Here is a 16,078-nt window from a genome sequence, read left to right on the forward strand (position 1 = left end):
AACATGTACAAATTCAAAGAGGAAGATATAAAATAATGGCAACAACAACAAGAATAGGGGAGTTCATGTAGAAAACACTTATATATATATAACCGGATGCTGAGTGAACGCAGGTGACCCGTGAGAACCTATCGTTACTGCAGAGATGATGGAGGAAGGTAAAGAGGAGGTAGACATTCAGGATCTGGACCATGGCTGAGACCCTGAAGCTCACAATTCATGCTAAAACGATTACTGATTCCTAGTAAAGGGACTAGGTTACTTAAAATGAGAACTATGCCAGAAAAACACTTATGTCCTAAATTGTAAAAATATGCCTAATGACTAAGATGGACTTTTCTACTGTTGATACATTAATTACATAGAGAGGTGATTCATCACTCTGCCCAGGAAGATATTACAAAAAGATAGGTTTTCAGGTCACTAAGAAGATCAGAGAACAAGTCCTTTACATCTGCCTTTAATTCATGTGAAGCTAGAGCTTTAACACATCATGAGAAACGCCCACAATTATGACCTTGAATCATCAAAAAAGGATAAATGCTTTTCAGAATTCTGTGTCGAGAAAGATTTACATCAAGAATAGTTAAAATAAAGTCTGGAAAACTTGTGCTCTCCAGAATGACTCATTAAATTGCAGACCTCTAGATAGCGGAGGTGTAAACTATGTGCTCCTTCTACTAAAAAATCTCTAGTTTCTGGACACAGAGTCAAATAAAATCAAATAGAGTGTTTAAAACTTTTTCTTTGTTAAAATAAGTCCTTTCTACACAGAAAATATTTGCCCAAATATTATTTTTAATGTGGGTTTAGGAGTATTAATGATACTATGTTTCTGGAAGTCCTCCACACATAAGAAATGCCAGGAATGTTACTTAACAAAATTTGCTGTTCAGTTGCATGTATTTCAGGTAATTTGAAAAAGACTTTTCTGCCTCGGTTTATTTAAAACTCAAACTCTCTGATTCAAGGGCTGAGCAAACAGTGTGAAAAAAGCCTTTTAGCTAACCATTTAAATCACAGTAGGAAGCAAACAGGCTGGGAAAATAGATTGAGGAGGACAGGTGAGACAGGCTTTTAAAAAAATTTTCTTAAAATTATTATTTATTTATTTACTTATTTATTTATGCTGACTCCAGATTTTTACTACTCGAAGTTGAGTCCATCAACCAACAGCATTAGCATCATCTGGGAAATGTTTGAAATACAGACTCTCAGGCCCCAGCTCAGGCTCACTAACTCAGAATCTGATTTTAGCAAGACCCTGAATGTTCGACAAGCACTGCAAGGCGCATCTCACACATGTTGTGTGATTCTGCTCTGATAGTGTCTAAGATGAGGGCAGGCAAGTGCTTGGCTCTATTCAGTGAAATTTTTTTGTCTACATTGTAGGTCCACATAATCTAAATCCTGGCAATACAATTGATTTGGAATCAATGCAATAATGTACTAGGAGTTTTCTGAGACATCCAACTTTTTACACAATCAAATGAGTACAGCCAGTACCTATAGGGCACAGTGTGGTGGGATGAAGATTAACACAAAGAAATTATTTTTATATAATTTTTTATGTTTGAAAGAAATAGACTGTGCTTCATTTCGGTCTGACAAGCTATTCCTTTTTTTGGGGGGGGAGGGTGATGGAGTTTCACTCTTGTTGCCCAGGCTAGAGTGCAATGGCACGATCTTGGCTCACTGCAACCTCCATTTCCTGGGTTCAAGTGATTCTCCTGCCTCAGCCTTCTGAGTGGCTGGGATTACAGGTGTATGCCACCATGCCCAGCTAATTTTTGTATTTTTAGTAGAAATGGGGTTTCGCCAGGTTAGCCAGGCTGGTTTTGAACTTCTGACCTCAGGTGATCCACCTGCCTCAGCCTCCCAAAATGCTGGGATTACAGGCATGAGCCACTGTGCCCGGCCTGAGAAGCTATTCTTGTAAAAACCGTTGTCTATTCATTCAAACATACATTTTAACTTGCTTTATTTCTTTTACATGGCAGAGAATGTTGCTAAAGTGGCTGATGACCATGTCTCTCCCAAGTATAGATAACTCCCCTTTCCATAGCATCATTATTCAAATTAATGTTTATTGGTCACATTCATATTAATATGTGGTATGTATATATATATATATAAAATGGGTTTTAAATATATATGTATATATTTTTAAATATATAAAAATATAATATATATTATATAAATATCTTTATAAATATATGAATATAAAAATATGTATATATTATACATATATATGAATTTTAAAAATAGATTAGCATCCTGTAACAACTTGACTTCTTATTACATAGATTTGAATATTAAGCTGGAGCACTTAATTCTAATGTAAGGCAGGGTCCATTGGTCCACCTATTTCAAGGCATGCACTTTAGAGAGAAAAAATGGAGCCTTCTGCCAGAGGAAATAAAAGAAAGAATAGTTTACAATTTTTCCTTTGATCATTTCAGTGATTTCTTTCTTTGAAAATCATGTCATTTTCTGTTCTTTGCTGTACTTTATTTCATTTCTATGTTTCTATTCTGCTTTTTATTTACAGAACTGGGTCTATTAAAAGAGGAGGTTAAAGTAAAAGAGAAGAAGAGGAAAAAAAATCAATGCATGGCAACCTTAGAGCAGTGGCTGTCAAATGTGGCTGCATATTGGAATCAACTTGGAAGCTTAAAAAATTCTTGTGCTAGGACCCACCTTCCACAAATTCTGATGCTATTGGCCTGGGGTGGGGCATAGTATCAATAGTTTTTAAAAGCTCCCTTTAAAAGTCTTTCATCTTAAAGATAAGAATAATGCAACTTAAATGTGGAAATTGACACCTATATGGGAACTAAATTATATACTTGTTTCATGATTCGTATGTGGATGTTGTTCATAGAAAATCCAAGACCCCTCATAAGAATATGTCCATTTCCAAGATTGTAGATGTTAATGCATATATATGAATAATAAATTGACTTTGAATATAGTGCCTGTTGCACTATAATTATGGATAATAAATGGACTTTGAAACTGTAGCACCATTGTTGTCAGGCCCAGCACCACACTGATGTGATTTGGGGGAATAGTATTGGTAGCCATTTAGAAGAGAAAGGGTTTCTGGCCATTGTGTGATCTATTGCATTTATAGAAGTGATTTGGCAAAATAATTGTTATTCTAAAAGTATATCAATATTTGGTTTAACTGGCAAGAATGTCGAAAATAAAGCCTACTTAAGAACTGAATTGGGACAGATTCGGTGAGAGAGAAGGACCAATTAAAATGTGCTTTCTTCTCAGGTGTTTGCTTCCTGTCCAGATAGAGTACACCTAAAACCACCCAACTCACACCTAGTGGGGAAGCTAGAGAAAAAGGTTTTGTGAAGACAGTATTAAGAAGCAAGTTTTCTCAAGAGACTATAAGGGCTAAATCGTAGACTTGCCAGTCAGATTGACTGAGTTCAAATCTCATTCAAACCTCTACAGATTTTTGTCTTGAAGCTAGTTACTACCTTGATGGTTTGATTTTCTTCTTGTGAGAGGAATCAGTGGTGAATCTTTATAAAGTGCCTGGCCCATTAATAAATATTAGATATTGTTATTATCAAGTTTGGATCTCAAGTGAATCAAAGTTCCTTAGTTCAGCAAGGGTGTCCAGTATTAGAAGATCAAAGTTCCTTTATAAAATGTGGCTTTAAGTGTTTGGTTGTTTCCTAAAAGCTTTAGATTTTAAAAAATGAGCTTTATTTTACACTTCCTCTTTGGAATCTAGTTGCAAAATGGTCATCCATCATGACACCAATGGAAGAACAAACTTCCAGAATCTAAATCTGTAAATCTGAGATACTCTCATCAATCTACACAGCCGCTTGCTCATGGATGGAAAATAAACTGTCTGTAGTATAGAAGTGAACAAATATGAGGCTAACTTTATAGTCAAGTTGATTGCAAAACTAATTTTCATAAAAGGAACTCCATTCTCCCACTGGCTTTTATTTTATAACTTTGAAAGATCAGATACTTTTCAGAGAGAGTACTTTTTCACAGTTTCAAAGAAGCAGGCTGGAAAAAGGAATAAATTAATTCTGAAAAAATATTCCCTTCCTCTCTCCACCCACCCCTCTGCTCATCAAAAAAGCTACAGGCACTAAAATTCATTAACATTTCTATGAACATAAATGTGAAATATTCATTTTCATTAAGTAGTCTACTGAATATGGCAAAATCAAATTTATCTAAGGAGATATCCAATGCTGCTAATTTCCTTGACAATGGGGACATAAAGCAAAGGAAGTCATGAATCATTCATGAAGTTCAATTTACTTCTGTTATTTTTGGTGTTTTGCATCCATGAATAGAAAGTGTGCAGCATGTTGTAGATGCTGGTTTTACATTATTTCAGATCAGAACTAATGATTTGGCAGGCAGCAATAAAAGTAAGAATGGTTTAAAGGCTTTTGCTTGTAATTGTCCTATATTTCATATTTTCCTTGTGAGTATTTACATGTTTATATATTCATATTTTTTTCTATATTCTAATTTCCTTTATAAATCAGGATCACTTTAGAATTAATATTTGAGATAAGCACAGAAAGCAATGTATTAGTGATGTAACTAAATTTAATAAACTCCCAGCAGTCTAGATTTTGAGGCTAAAAGAGACCTTGAAGTTTATAAAATTAAACTGGCCTCTCAATGAGGAATGTCTTCTATATTATTTCTGGTATGTGGCCATTTCTTATTAGTTGAAGTGTCTCTGTGGTAGGGGAAGTTCTTTCTTAAGCAGGGACCTATTTCATGAATGAACACTGCTGCTCCTTGGAGAGTCTCTTAATTTCTAAATCTACCTTCTTGCAGCTTCTGACTATTGTCTACTTGTTGCTGCTATATCACCAGCACTTAGTAGTACAAAGAGCCACATATCGCTACTTAAGAAGTGCTAGTTGAATTAAATGGAATTGAATGGGTTCAAATCTAGCATTTCTGGATTAACTTTATGTGTCAACTTGGCTGGATCACGAGGTGTCCAGTGGTCAAATATTATTCTGGGTGATCCTGTGAGGGTGTTTTTGGAGGAGATTAACATTTAAATCAGTAGATTTAAATCAGTAGACTGAATAAGCAGCTTGCCCCCCACAACGTGGGTGAGCGTCATCCAACCAGTTGAAGTCCTGAGTTGAACAAATAAACTGACTCTCCCCTGAGTAAGAGACAATTCCTCCTGTCTGACTACCCTGAAACTGGTACATCAGGTTTTTTCCTGCTTTTGGACTCAAATGGAAACATCAGTACTTCCTAGGTCTTGAGTCTGTTAGGTCTTCAGACTAGAGTTATGCTATCAATTCTGGTTCTCAAGGCTTTGGACTGGGACTGGAATTACACCATTGGCTCTCTAGTTGGCTGACTCACTCTGTAGATCTTGAGATCGTCAGCCTCCATAATTGCGTGAGCCAATTCCTTATAATAAATCTGTCTTTCTCTCTCTTTCTTATTTCTCACTTGCTCTCTATATATAGATATATATCTTATCTGTACTTTATCTATCTTTCTCTCTCTCTCTGTATATATATCTATATACATGTATTGGTATATAATATATACTATTATATATGTAGTGGTATTGATAGCTATGTATCATATATATGATATCTATATAGAGAGATAAGATACATATATATTTTATATATATCATATACCAATATTTATATGTATATATGTGGGATATATAGACAGACAGAGAGTGAGAGAGAGAGAGGGAATAGTATTGGTAGCCATTTAGAATGGAAAGGCTTCTATTCTAAATATATATATATTTCTAAATGTATATATTTCTAAAAATATGTAAATATATATTCTCTATATTCTTTATGTATGCTATATATTCCATATATATATATATGCTATACATGTCCTATTGGCTTGACTGGCTGTATTTTACATTAAATTATATATTTTATGTTATACATTATATATTTTATTCTGTATAAAATACAGCCAATAGGATATGTTTAGCCTACTGGCTCTATTTCTCTGAAGAACTATGAATAACACACTGGGCAACTCTGATCATAATTTCATCTGCTATATGATAGCACGTTAAAACATTCAGAATGTCTGCTATGCCTTCTTATATTTTTCTTACAGATATCTTGGTCTCCTCTTTCTGAATGAAATTACCTTAAAATGGCATTAAAAACTGGACATAATTCTCCAGATGTGACCATTCAACGGCAGACTTTTACAGAACTACTCATGTCTTATGTCTGAAAACTATACTTTAAAAATTTTATTTCCACTTGTTAATGTAGCGCTTTACTTAAATAAAACTTAATATTTCAATTCTGCAAACCTCCCATTTTCTCAGAACATTTTCCATATCTAAGCTAGGCCATTTTGTAACACTAGGTGGACAGATATTTCTTTTTATTTTTAATATACTTTAAGTTTTAAGGTACATGTGCACAACATGCAATTTAGTTACATATGCATACATGTGCCATGTTGGTGTGCTGCACCTGGTAACTCGTCATTTAACATTAGGTATATCTCCAAAGGCTATCTCTCCCCCCTTCCCCCCTCCCCACAACAGGCCCCAGTGTATGATGTTCCCCTTCCTGTGTCCATGTGTTCTCATTGTTCCATTCCCACCTATGAGTGAGAACATGCGGTGTTTGGTTTTTCGTCCTTGTGATAGTTTGCTGAGAATGATGGTTTCCAGCTTCATCCATGTCCCTACAAAGGATATGAACTCATCATTTTTTATGGCTGCATAGTATTCCATGGTGTATACGTGCCACATTTTCTTAATGCAGTCTATCATTGTTGGACATTTGGGTTGGTTCCAAGTCTTTGCTATTGTGAATAGTGCAGCAATAAACATATGTGTGCATGTGTCTTTATAGCAGCATGATTTATAAAACCCTAGAAGAAAACCTAGGCAAGACCATTCAGGACATAGGCATGGGGAAGGACTTCATGTCTAAAACACCAAAAGCAATGGCAACAAAAGACAAAATTGACAAATGGGATCTAATTAAACTAAAGAGCTTCTGCACAGCAAAAGAAACTACCATCCGCGTGAACAGGCAACCTACAAAATGGGAGAAAATTTTTGAAATCTACTCATCTGACAAAGGGCTAATATCCAGAATCTACAATGAACTCAAACAAATTTACAAGAAAAAGACAAACAACCCCATCAAAAAGTGGGCAAAGGATATGAACAGACACTTCTCAAAAGAAGACATTTATGCAGCCAAAAGACACATGAAAAAATGCTCATCATCACTGGCCATCAGAAGAATGCAAATCAAAACCACAATGAGATACCATCTCACACCAGTTAGAATGGCAATCATTAAAAAGTCAGGAAACAACAGGTGCTGGAGAGGAAGTGGAGAAATAGGAACACTTTGACACTGTTGGTGGGACTGTAAACTAGTTCAACCATTGTGGAAGTCAGTGTGGCAATTCCTCAGGGATCTAGAACTAGAAATACCATTTGACCCAGATATTTCTTATCACATGCTATTTTTGTAGACAAGAAAATAATTTTATTTTGGAAATAATTAAATATGACTATTGCTTTACATTCTGTGTACATATTGTTACTATCAAGATATTTATATTAAGACAATGACAATCTTCTGAGAGTTAAACAGATGGATTAAGTGGATAGTTCATTAAATTAAATACATACGACAAGGACTAGGTTAAAAGTTATCAAACCATTTTTTAAAACAGTATAAAAGTAACCAGGTGTCACTAAGTGTTACCTTTGTCTGAAAACTTGGTCATAGTGTAAGCAGGAAGAACATAGTTAATGCCTTATGATAAAACAACAACAAAAAAATTCATAGTTTCATTACACTTACCACCCTTCAAAATTCCTAAAGTAATATAAATGTTAGATCTTTCCTTACCTGGCTGTTGGTTAACACTTTTATAATTTTTGAAATAGTTTTCTTTTTCTTTTTTTCTTTTAAGAGATCCTACTCTTTTTTTTTTCTTTTAAGTGATAGGGTTTCACTATGTTGCCCAGGCTGGACTCAAACTCCTGGAGTCAAGTGATCCTCCCAGCTCAACCTCCCAGATAGTTGGGACTACAGGCCTATGCCATCGTGCCCAGCTGAGATGGTCTTAAAACATGAATATAAAATTATACAAATGAAAGACTGTACAAAGTATATAAATGAATGTATAAATGAAATGATATTTTATTGCAAGTAAAAATATCCTTCTTAAATCTCATCTGAAAAAATTAAACTAGACTTATATTCTAAAAGTCAAATGACTTGAAAAGTTTGAAGCCAAGAAATTTAGCATACATTCACTACACAAATATTTATTTTCAGGTACTAGACTAGGTTTAGTGATTGAATGGTGAGCAAAACAATGATACCTTCCCTCATAGGAAGTTTATAATCTATGGGGGAAAGAAACAAGAAGCATGGAAACAAATACTACTATGATATAGATGTCTCAGTTCATTTGGATTGCTATGACAAAATGCCATAAACTGGGTAATTTATGAATAACAGCCATTTTTTTCTCATAGTTATATAGGCTGGGAAGTCTAAGATCAATGTACTGGCAGATTTTAGTGTCTGGTGAGGGCCCACTTTCTGGTTCATAAAAGGTACCTTCTAGCTGTGTCCTTATATGGTGGAAGGGGCAAGGTAGATCTCAGGGCTTCTTTAATAAGAGCACTGTAGTAGTTTTTCCTTATCTTCAGGAGATATATTCCAAGACCCTCAGTAGATACATGAAATTGCAAATAGTACCAAACCCTACATATACTATGTTTTTTCTATATGTACATATTTATGATAAAGTTTAATTTGTAAATTAGGCACAGTATGAGATTAACAATAATTAATAATGAAATAGAATAGTTATAAAAATATAATGTAATAAAAGTTACATAAATGTGATCTCTCTCACTCAAAACATCTTATTGTACTGTCCTCACCCTTCTTCTTGTAATGTGAGATGATACAATGCCTGCATGATGAGATAAAATGAGGTGAATGACGTAGGCATTGTGACATAGCTTTTGGTTACTACTGATCTTCTGAAGATATATCAAAGGGAGCATCATCAGCTTTGGGTGATCCTGGATCATCAAGCCATGATGATGTCAGGAGCAGATGGTGTCAATGATTACTGGGTAGGAAGTATAGACAGCATATACATGTGGATACACTGGATAAAGGGACGATTTATATCCCAGCCAGGACACAGCAGGATTGTGGGCGATTTCATCATGCTCCAATCAAGGGTATAATTTAAAACTGATGAAAGTTTATTTCTGGAATTTTCCATTTAATATTTTCAGACAGAAAGCAAAACTGTAAATAAGTGGGGACTACCGTTTTCCCATTCATGAGGACTCTGCCCTCGTGATCTAATCACCTCCAAAAGCTACATTTCTTAATATTGGGGGCTAGGTTTCAACATATGAATTTTTGAGGGATACAAACTTTCAGACAATAGCAATGGGAAACTACAAAAGAATTTTGAAAGAGAATAACTACTGGTTCCTAACTTAGATTGGAGGAGTCTCAAGAAAGCCTCCTATCGAAGGTGGCATGTGAGGTGAGGACTGAAGGATGAGAAGAGGAAGCCAAAAGAACTATGGTGGGGAAAAGCATTTCAGCCAGAAGAAATGAGAAAGTTATGATAATGGGATATGAGAAAATATGGTCTGCCAGAAACAAAGTCTATTGTGCTGGAGTAATGTATACAGTAAGCAAGAGGAAAATGGTGACAGATGGGATTCAAGATAATGAGGAATATAATGAGGAAGGTCAAGTCACACAAGAGCTTGAAGATCAAGTTAAGAAGTGGACAGTTTTACCAGTGTAGTGGGAAGTCTTTGATTTTTTTTTTTTTTTGAGATGGAGTCTGAGGCTATCCCTCAGGCTGGAGTGCAATGGCGCCATCTCACTGCAACCTCTGCCTCCCAAGTTCAAATGATTCCCCTGCCTCAGCCTCCCGAGTAGCTGGGATTACAGGCGTGTGCCACCACGCCCTGCTAATTTTTGTATCTTTAGTAGAAACGGGGTTTCACCATGTTGGCCAGGCTGGTCTTGAACTCCTGACTTTGTGATCTGCCTGCCTCGGCCTCCCAAAGTGTTGGGGTTACAGGCGTGAGCCACCGCAACTGGCCTGAATATTTTAAAGCAGAGAAATAATATGATCCAATTTACATCTTGCGAAGATCACTGTGGCTGCTGGGCAGAAATTGGGTTAGAGGGAGTCAAAAGTGAAAGCAAGAAGACTGTAAAAGGCAGCTACAATGGTCCAGGTAAAAAGTAATGATAGTTTGGAAAAGACTGGTGGCAATAGAGCGGGGGGAGAAATGGATGGGCCTGATAAATATTTTGCAAGTAGAATAGATGATACTTGCAATAGAATGGATCAGCAGAATTTGAGAGAAATGGAGCTGTTAACAATTAATCCCAGGATTATGGTCGGATAGTGAGATTAAAGTGACTGAGGAAGAAATTCATTTGAAAGGGAAAAATCAAGAATAAAATTTTGAGAAAATTAAACTCAAGATGCCTTTGAAACATCAAAACAGACATGCCAAGAAGAGTGCTAGTACATCAATCTGGGGCTCAGAAGAGATCTCAGTTGGAGATATAAATCTGAGAGCCACAGCATAAGATTGAATGTAAAGAGGTCCTTTGTGACCTTTCTGAGAACAGTTTTAGCAGAGGCGGGAGGTGGGTAGGCAGGTGCCAGATTGCAGTGGGTTGAAAGGAAGTTGAGGCAATAGACAACAGATATAGATTATCCTTTCAAGTACTTTGGAGAAAAAGAAAGAGAGATTAGGAAAAAACCTTCAGGGAAATGTGGGGATAGAGTGGAGGTGTTTTAAGATGAGAAGAGTTTTCAGCTTGTTTACAGGCTATGAGAAAAGAGGTAGACAGGGCAGGATTGAGGATCTGAGAGCTCAGGGGTGAGGTATGTGTGTGGACTAGAGATAATCAATTTCCAGAGGAGGAAGAAAGAGATGGAATTCTAAGCACAGCGGGCAGGGCCAGCCTAAGAAAGGAATAGAAACACATCTTCCTGTGAAATACAGAGAACTAACTCGGAATGGTGGTGAAGAATAAGAAAGTTTAAAGAAGATAAGTGAAAATGGGAGATTTCAGGCCTGAAATGGCTTTTTCTTTTATTATTATTATTTTGGTGTGGTGAGGTGACAACATCTACTGTAAATGAGTGGATGAGATTAAGGTCCGGATCTTTTTAAATCTGCACTACCTGATTCCTTCATCATTATTACTCCAAGCTCTTTCCATATCCATGATGCTTGTGGCAATCAAACCCTCACATGATACTGCTATTGATTTCAAATTCCAAATACGCTTTAGACTAAATTCCTTGATTGATTTTTGTATATGCCATTAACTCCTTTTATAGCATCCCAGGGCTACAGAGCTATTAATCTGCTCCAAGTTCAAGGAAACTTTCAATTTAACAAGTCTTTATGGCTTTTTCAATTTTACTTGATTAGATGACATCAAGTTAAACAAAACATCTTTAATTTGTCTCAAAGGACCCAACCAAGGAAAACATTTTGCCAGCCTTGAGATTGTGATGGGAGAGCATACGAACTAGTGGATTTTGTGATGCAGGCAAAGTTTCCACTCTGTTGGTCACAAACGTACGATTGGTTCAATCTTACATCAGTGGGATGTCTACCTCATCATTCTTATTTCCTGACTGACACTAGAGCCTCTCATTTGTAATCACTTTAAGGCTCAGTATAGTCTTGATACACTGTCAAGTCAGAAAGAGCTGTTTCAGAAAATAACACGTTTCTTTGTGAAAAGTTAAAAAATAGATGAATAATCTATTCAGTATTTATTAAAACCTAGCAACATATTGATTATGTACTTAGGTAGAAACCAGCAAGGCTCATTGAAACTCCACATTGGCATATGCTAATTCACTTTTTAAAATTATTATTCTTAACATTTAGGAACTCTACATTGGTTTATCTATTGTTAATAAGGGATTCATTTTAAGTAAAATGTTGAAGTTAAATTATGCTGTCATCAGAAGCCTCTCTTTTTAAGGGTAAGATCAATAGAATCAAGGCCTGCCTGGTTTTCTGCATCCACAAGCTACCTTCTCTCTGTAGCTGCAATTGTTTGACCCTTGATCTAAGAGCGAAATTCAGCTTCTGGGATCTATACTGAACTTTATCAGAGATAGTTTAGGAAATACAGACCAGTCTTTGGTTGAGTCAGCATTTCCCACCTAGCCAAGAGTGTTTCCAGTTAACGCTATACTTCTAATTATTATTATTATTATTGTCGTTGTTGTTGTTTTGAAATGGAGTCTCACTCTGTCACACAGGCTGGAGTGTGGTGGCGTGATCTCAGCTCACTGCAAACTCTGCCTCCCAGGTTCAAGCAATTCTCCTGTCTCAGCCTCCTGAGTAGCTGGTACTACAGGTGCATGCCACCACCCGGCTAATTTTTGTATTTTTAGTAGAGATGGGGTTTCACCATATTTGTCAGGCTGGTCTCGAACTCCTGACCTCAGGTGATCCACCCTTCTTGGCCTTCCAAAGTGCTGGAATTACAGGTGTGAGCCGCCGTGACAAACCTATACTTCTAATTATTGATGCCATGGTCCCTTACTCACCTGTTGATTCAGGATTCCATGATGAAGAGAAGAACACTTGGGCTTGAATTCTTACTCCATTACTTTTTTTGCCCTGTGACTCTGGGTAAGTTATTTTACTTCTTTGAGCCTCAAGTATATCATCTCTCAAGTGTTGTTACAAATACTTATGTCACAAAGGTGTTATATAATACCCAGCTTTAGTCATGCAAATCTTTCTCCTAAGTTCCTGCCTCTGTAGACTCCTCATTATCCAAATTCTTACAGTCAAGAGTTTTTGCTTTGTTTTAGGTAAGTATCTAGGAATTGTAGTTCTGTGACCAGCTGCTGGATCACTTTGATGATAATTACCATCTTTTCAAATTTGTACATATTAGCTTATTTTAGTGTCTCAGTTACTGTGTTCATCTATATGTCTAGACAACTAGTTGCATCTTGCTAAACTGCCTCAATGATTGTCATATGTCTGGGTCACCACCTATTATCTGACATCATATTTGATGATTACTTTGGGCTATCTGGGTGCCTGGGCTTCCCTCATCCCTTCCCCACAAAAGTTACATTTAATTTCTGCTTCATTTATAGTTTTGATCATTATATATTATATTAAATGGACTTAAAGTCATCTTTTAAAAATATGATTAAAGAAATCTTCAAACTTAAAGAAAAATATCAACCTATAAAAGAAAAACTCAGTATCCATCATAAATACAATATGCATTTTGGGAGAAAGTGTTGATAATTTTAGAACTTACAATTTACAACACAGAATCAATTTCAAGTATTTGTCAAAATTCATTGCTCCTTTAAACAAATGATACAATTCATAAGGTCTTGGAGTTTCAAGAGGTTGCTGTATGTCAATATTCTCCAGCAGAAGCCAAGGTAAAAAAATCACAAAGTCAATGGAAGAGTGCTCAAGGGTAACAAACAACTAATATGTATGGGCAATCCATGAATTATCCTTCTCTTTCTATATCAGTTCCAAAAGTAATGATTTACTTGTCGAACTAATGTTCTGCCTTATTTATAAAATGTTATTAGCTACTAGTATATGATTGGGTTTATATAGTTCATTCCTATGATTTGAATGTGGTCATTTTTGATATCTGAACCAAAAGTTACCATCAATACTTTATATATAAACACCTTTCAATACTTAATAACTTCTTTATATAATGAGATTTAAAATTAGAATATTGATTAGAGAATTATTCATGAATTTTCTTGTTCATTCTAGGTTTTAGTGGTAGTAGGTCAATGTCTATGTGTAAACTTGTAATTATATCTACATTAACACCTTCATCTATTTCCATATATACAGTGGAACTAGAAAGTTAATGTAATTGCTCAGTAATGAGACACTACTCTCCAACAATACTATAGAATCACCTGGAATTTTCCCATTTTCCTTTACTTTCTTAATGTTTAGATCTAGAAAGTATTTTAGACGATCTAAATAAACATCTGTCAATTTCTAACATTACATTAAGTGGTACTATAGTAATGTTCTGATTAGCTACTGCATTTTTTTGCACCTCTGAAAACCAAGAAATGGCTTAGCTTTGGTATTCACAATTAATGGTCTCAAATATCTACAGGCTGATGGCTGAGAAATAATCACAAAAGGATAACCAATCAGACTAAATCTTCATGACTAAAATATTTGAATTGTTAAGAAAGCGCCATCCTGGCTAACACGATGAAACCCCGTCTCTACTAAAAATACAAAAAATTAGCTGGGCGTGGTGGCGGGCGCCTGTAGTCCCAGCCACTCTGGAGGCTGAGGCAGGAGAATGGCGTGAACCCGGGAGGCGGAGATTGCGGTGAGCGGAGATGGCGCCACTACACTCCAGCCTGGGCGACAGAGTGGGACTCCGTCTCAAAAAAAGAAAAGAAAAGAAAACAATCAGTGAAAAAGCAGCCCAAGAGGACAAACGAAAATTAGTCACTAGACTTAAAAACCATTAAGTCTTTGGCGCAAAGCCTAAGCCCCATGAGTGCAATTTATCATCTTTTTCTTTTCATGAGGAAAGACACATTATTCACACAAGACACCAACATAATGTTTTTCTAAAAGACAATTTACAATAGTTTAGGTCAACAGATGATAGAACCCAAAACAATCTCACAAACTCTTTTCATATTAAAATGTCTTTCCTTTCTTTTTAATGCAGCTTGGATATTGGAAGGCTTTGGGAGAAACTACGCTCTGAGAAGGAGAAAGTATGAGTTTATAAATTGTTGAGCTAAAATAAGTGAACTTTCCCTAATTGTTCAAAATGATAACTTCATTGAAATGACCCTTGAGCCACCAATATAAACCCTTTGAAAACTTATCAGACAAGCACAGCTAGAAAATCCTGGTGCTAATTAACTCAGTGAGAAGTTGAATTCAACTGGGTCAAGGAAGAATCCCTCTTTTTCATTCCCCTGTCCAAGTAACTCACAACTTTCGATCTCCAGGGTGCAGTTCTGCTCATCCAGTGGATATCTTCGAAGATCCATCATACATGCAGCTGTGGTTGTGATTCTGATAGAGAGGAGAGAGAAAAAAGAAAACATTACAAAAGTGATGACATTTCATTTCCAGGCTTCCTAGCCCCAAATCATGTTTACCAGTTGGCAGAAACAAGGCATCAAAATTTTGTGAGATTTTAAGAAACTATTATGAATAATTATATGTCAACAAATTGGATAATCTAGATGGACAGGTGGAAATGGATAAATTTCTAAAAACATACAACCTACCCAAACTGTGTCAATAATAAATAGAAATCTGAACAAACCAATAACGAACAAGGAGAGTGAATCAGTGATTAAAAACTTTCCAACAAAGAAAAGCCCAGGGCCAGATGGTTTCATGGATGAGGTCTACCAAACATTCAGAGAAGAACTAATATTAACCTTTCTTAAATTGTACCACAAAATAGAATAGGGAAAACTGCCAAATTCATTTCATGAGGCCAGCTTCACTCTAATTCCAAAGCCAGACACACAATACAAGAAATGAATAGTACAGGCCAATATCCCTGATGGAATTAGATGCAAACATTCTCCATAAAATACTAGCAAATGAAATTCAACAGCATGTCAAAACAATATACACCATGACCAAGTGGGATTTATTACTGGGATGCTAGGATGGATATGCAACAATCAACAACACATACAAATCAATAATGTGATACAACATATTAATAAAATAAAAACCACACTATCATCTCAATAAATACAGAAAAATTAAAGCTTTTCCTCTAAGATCTGGAAGAAGGCAAGAGTGCTCACTCTTGGACGTGCTAGTCAACATGGTACTGAACTCCCAGAGAGAGGGAGAGAGATTATGCATATATATACAAGTAAATGTATATGTAAATATATCAGTGTGTGTATGTATATACACACTTATACAGTATACTGTAGTACAGTACATGTGCTGTGTACATAA

At 35.9% G+C, this 16,078-nt stretch overlaps 1 protein-coding gene across 3 annotated transcripts in view; it reads right to left on the reverse strand.

Annotated features, from left to right (window-relative positions):
* GABRB1 (gamma-aminobutyric acid type A receptor subunit beta1) overlaps nt 1–16,078 on the reverse strand; it is a 436,422-nt gene that overhangs the window by 99,406 nt on the left and 320,938 nt on the right. For all 3 annotated transcript variants that reach the window (XM_001154620.6, XM_054683169.2, XM_016951795.4), the window contains one exon: nt 15,081–15,163. In XM_001154620.6, coding sequence (XP_001154620.1) covers nt 15,081–15,163 — 83 coding nt within the window. The remainder of the gene's footprint in view (nt 1–15,080; nt 15,164–16,078) is intronic.

The sequence above is a fragment of the Pan troglodytes genome, chromosome 3 (genome assembly GCF_028858775.2).
Source record: "Pan troglodytes isolate AG18354 chromosome 3, NHGRI_mPanTro3-v2.0_pri, whole genome shotgun sequence".
In the NCBI taxonomy this organism is placed as follows: Eukaryota; Metazoa; Chordata; class Mammalia; order Primates; family Hominidae; genus Pan; species Pan troglodytes.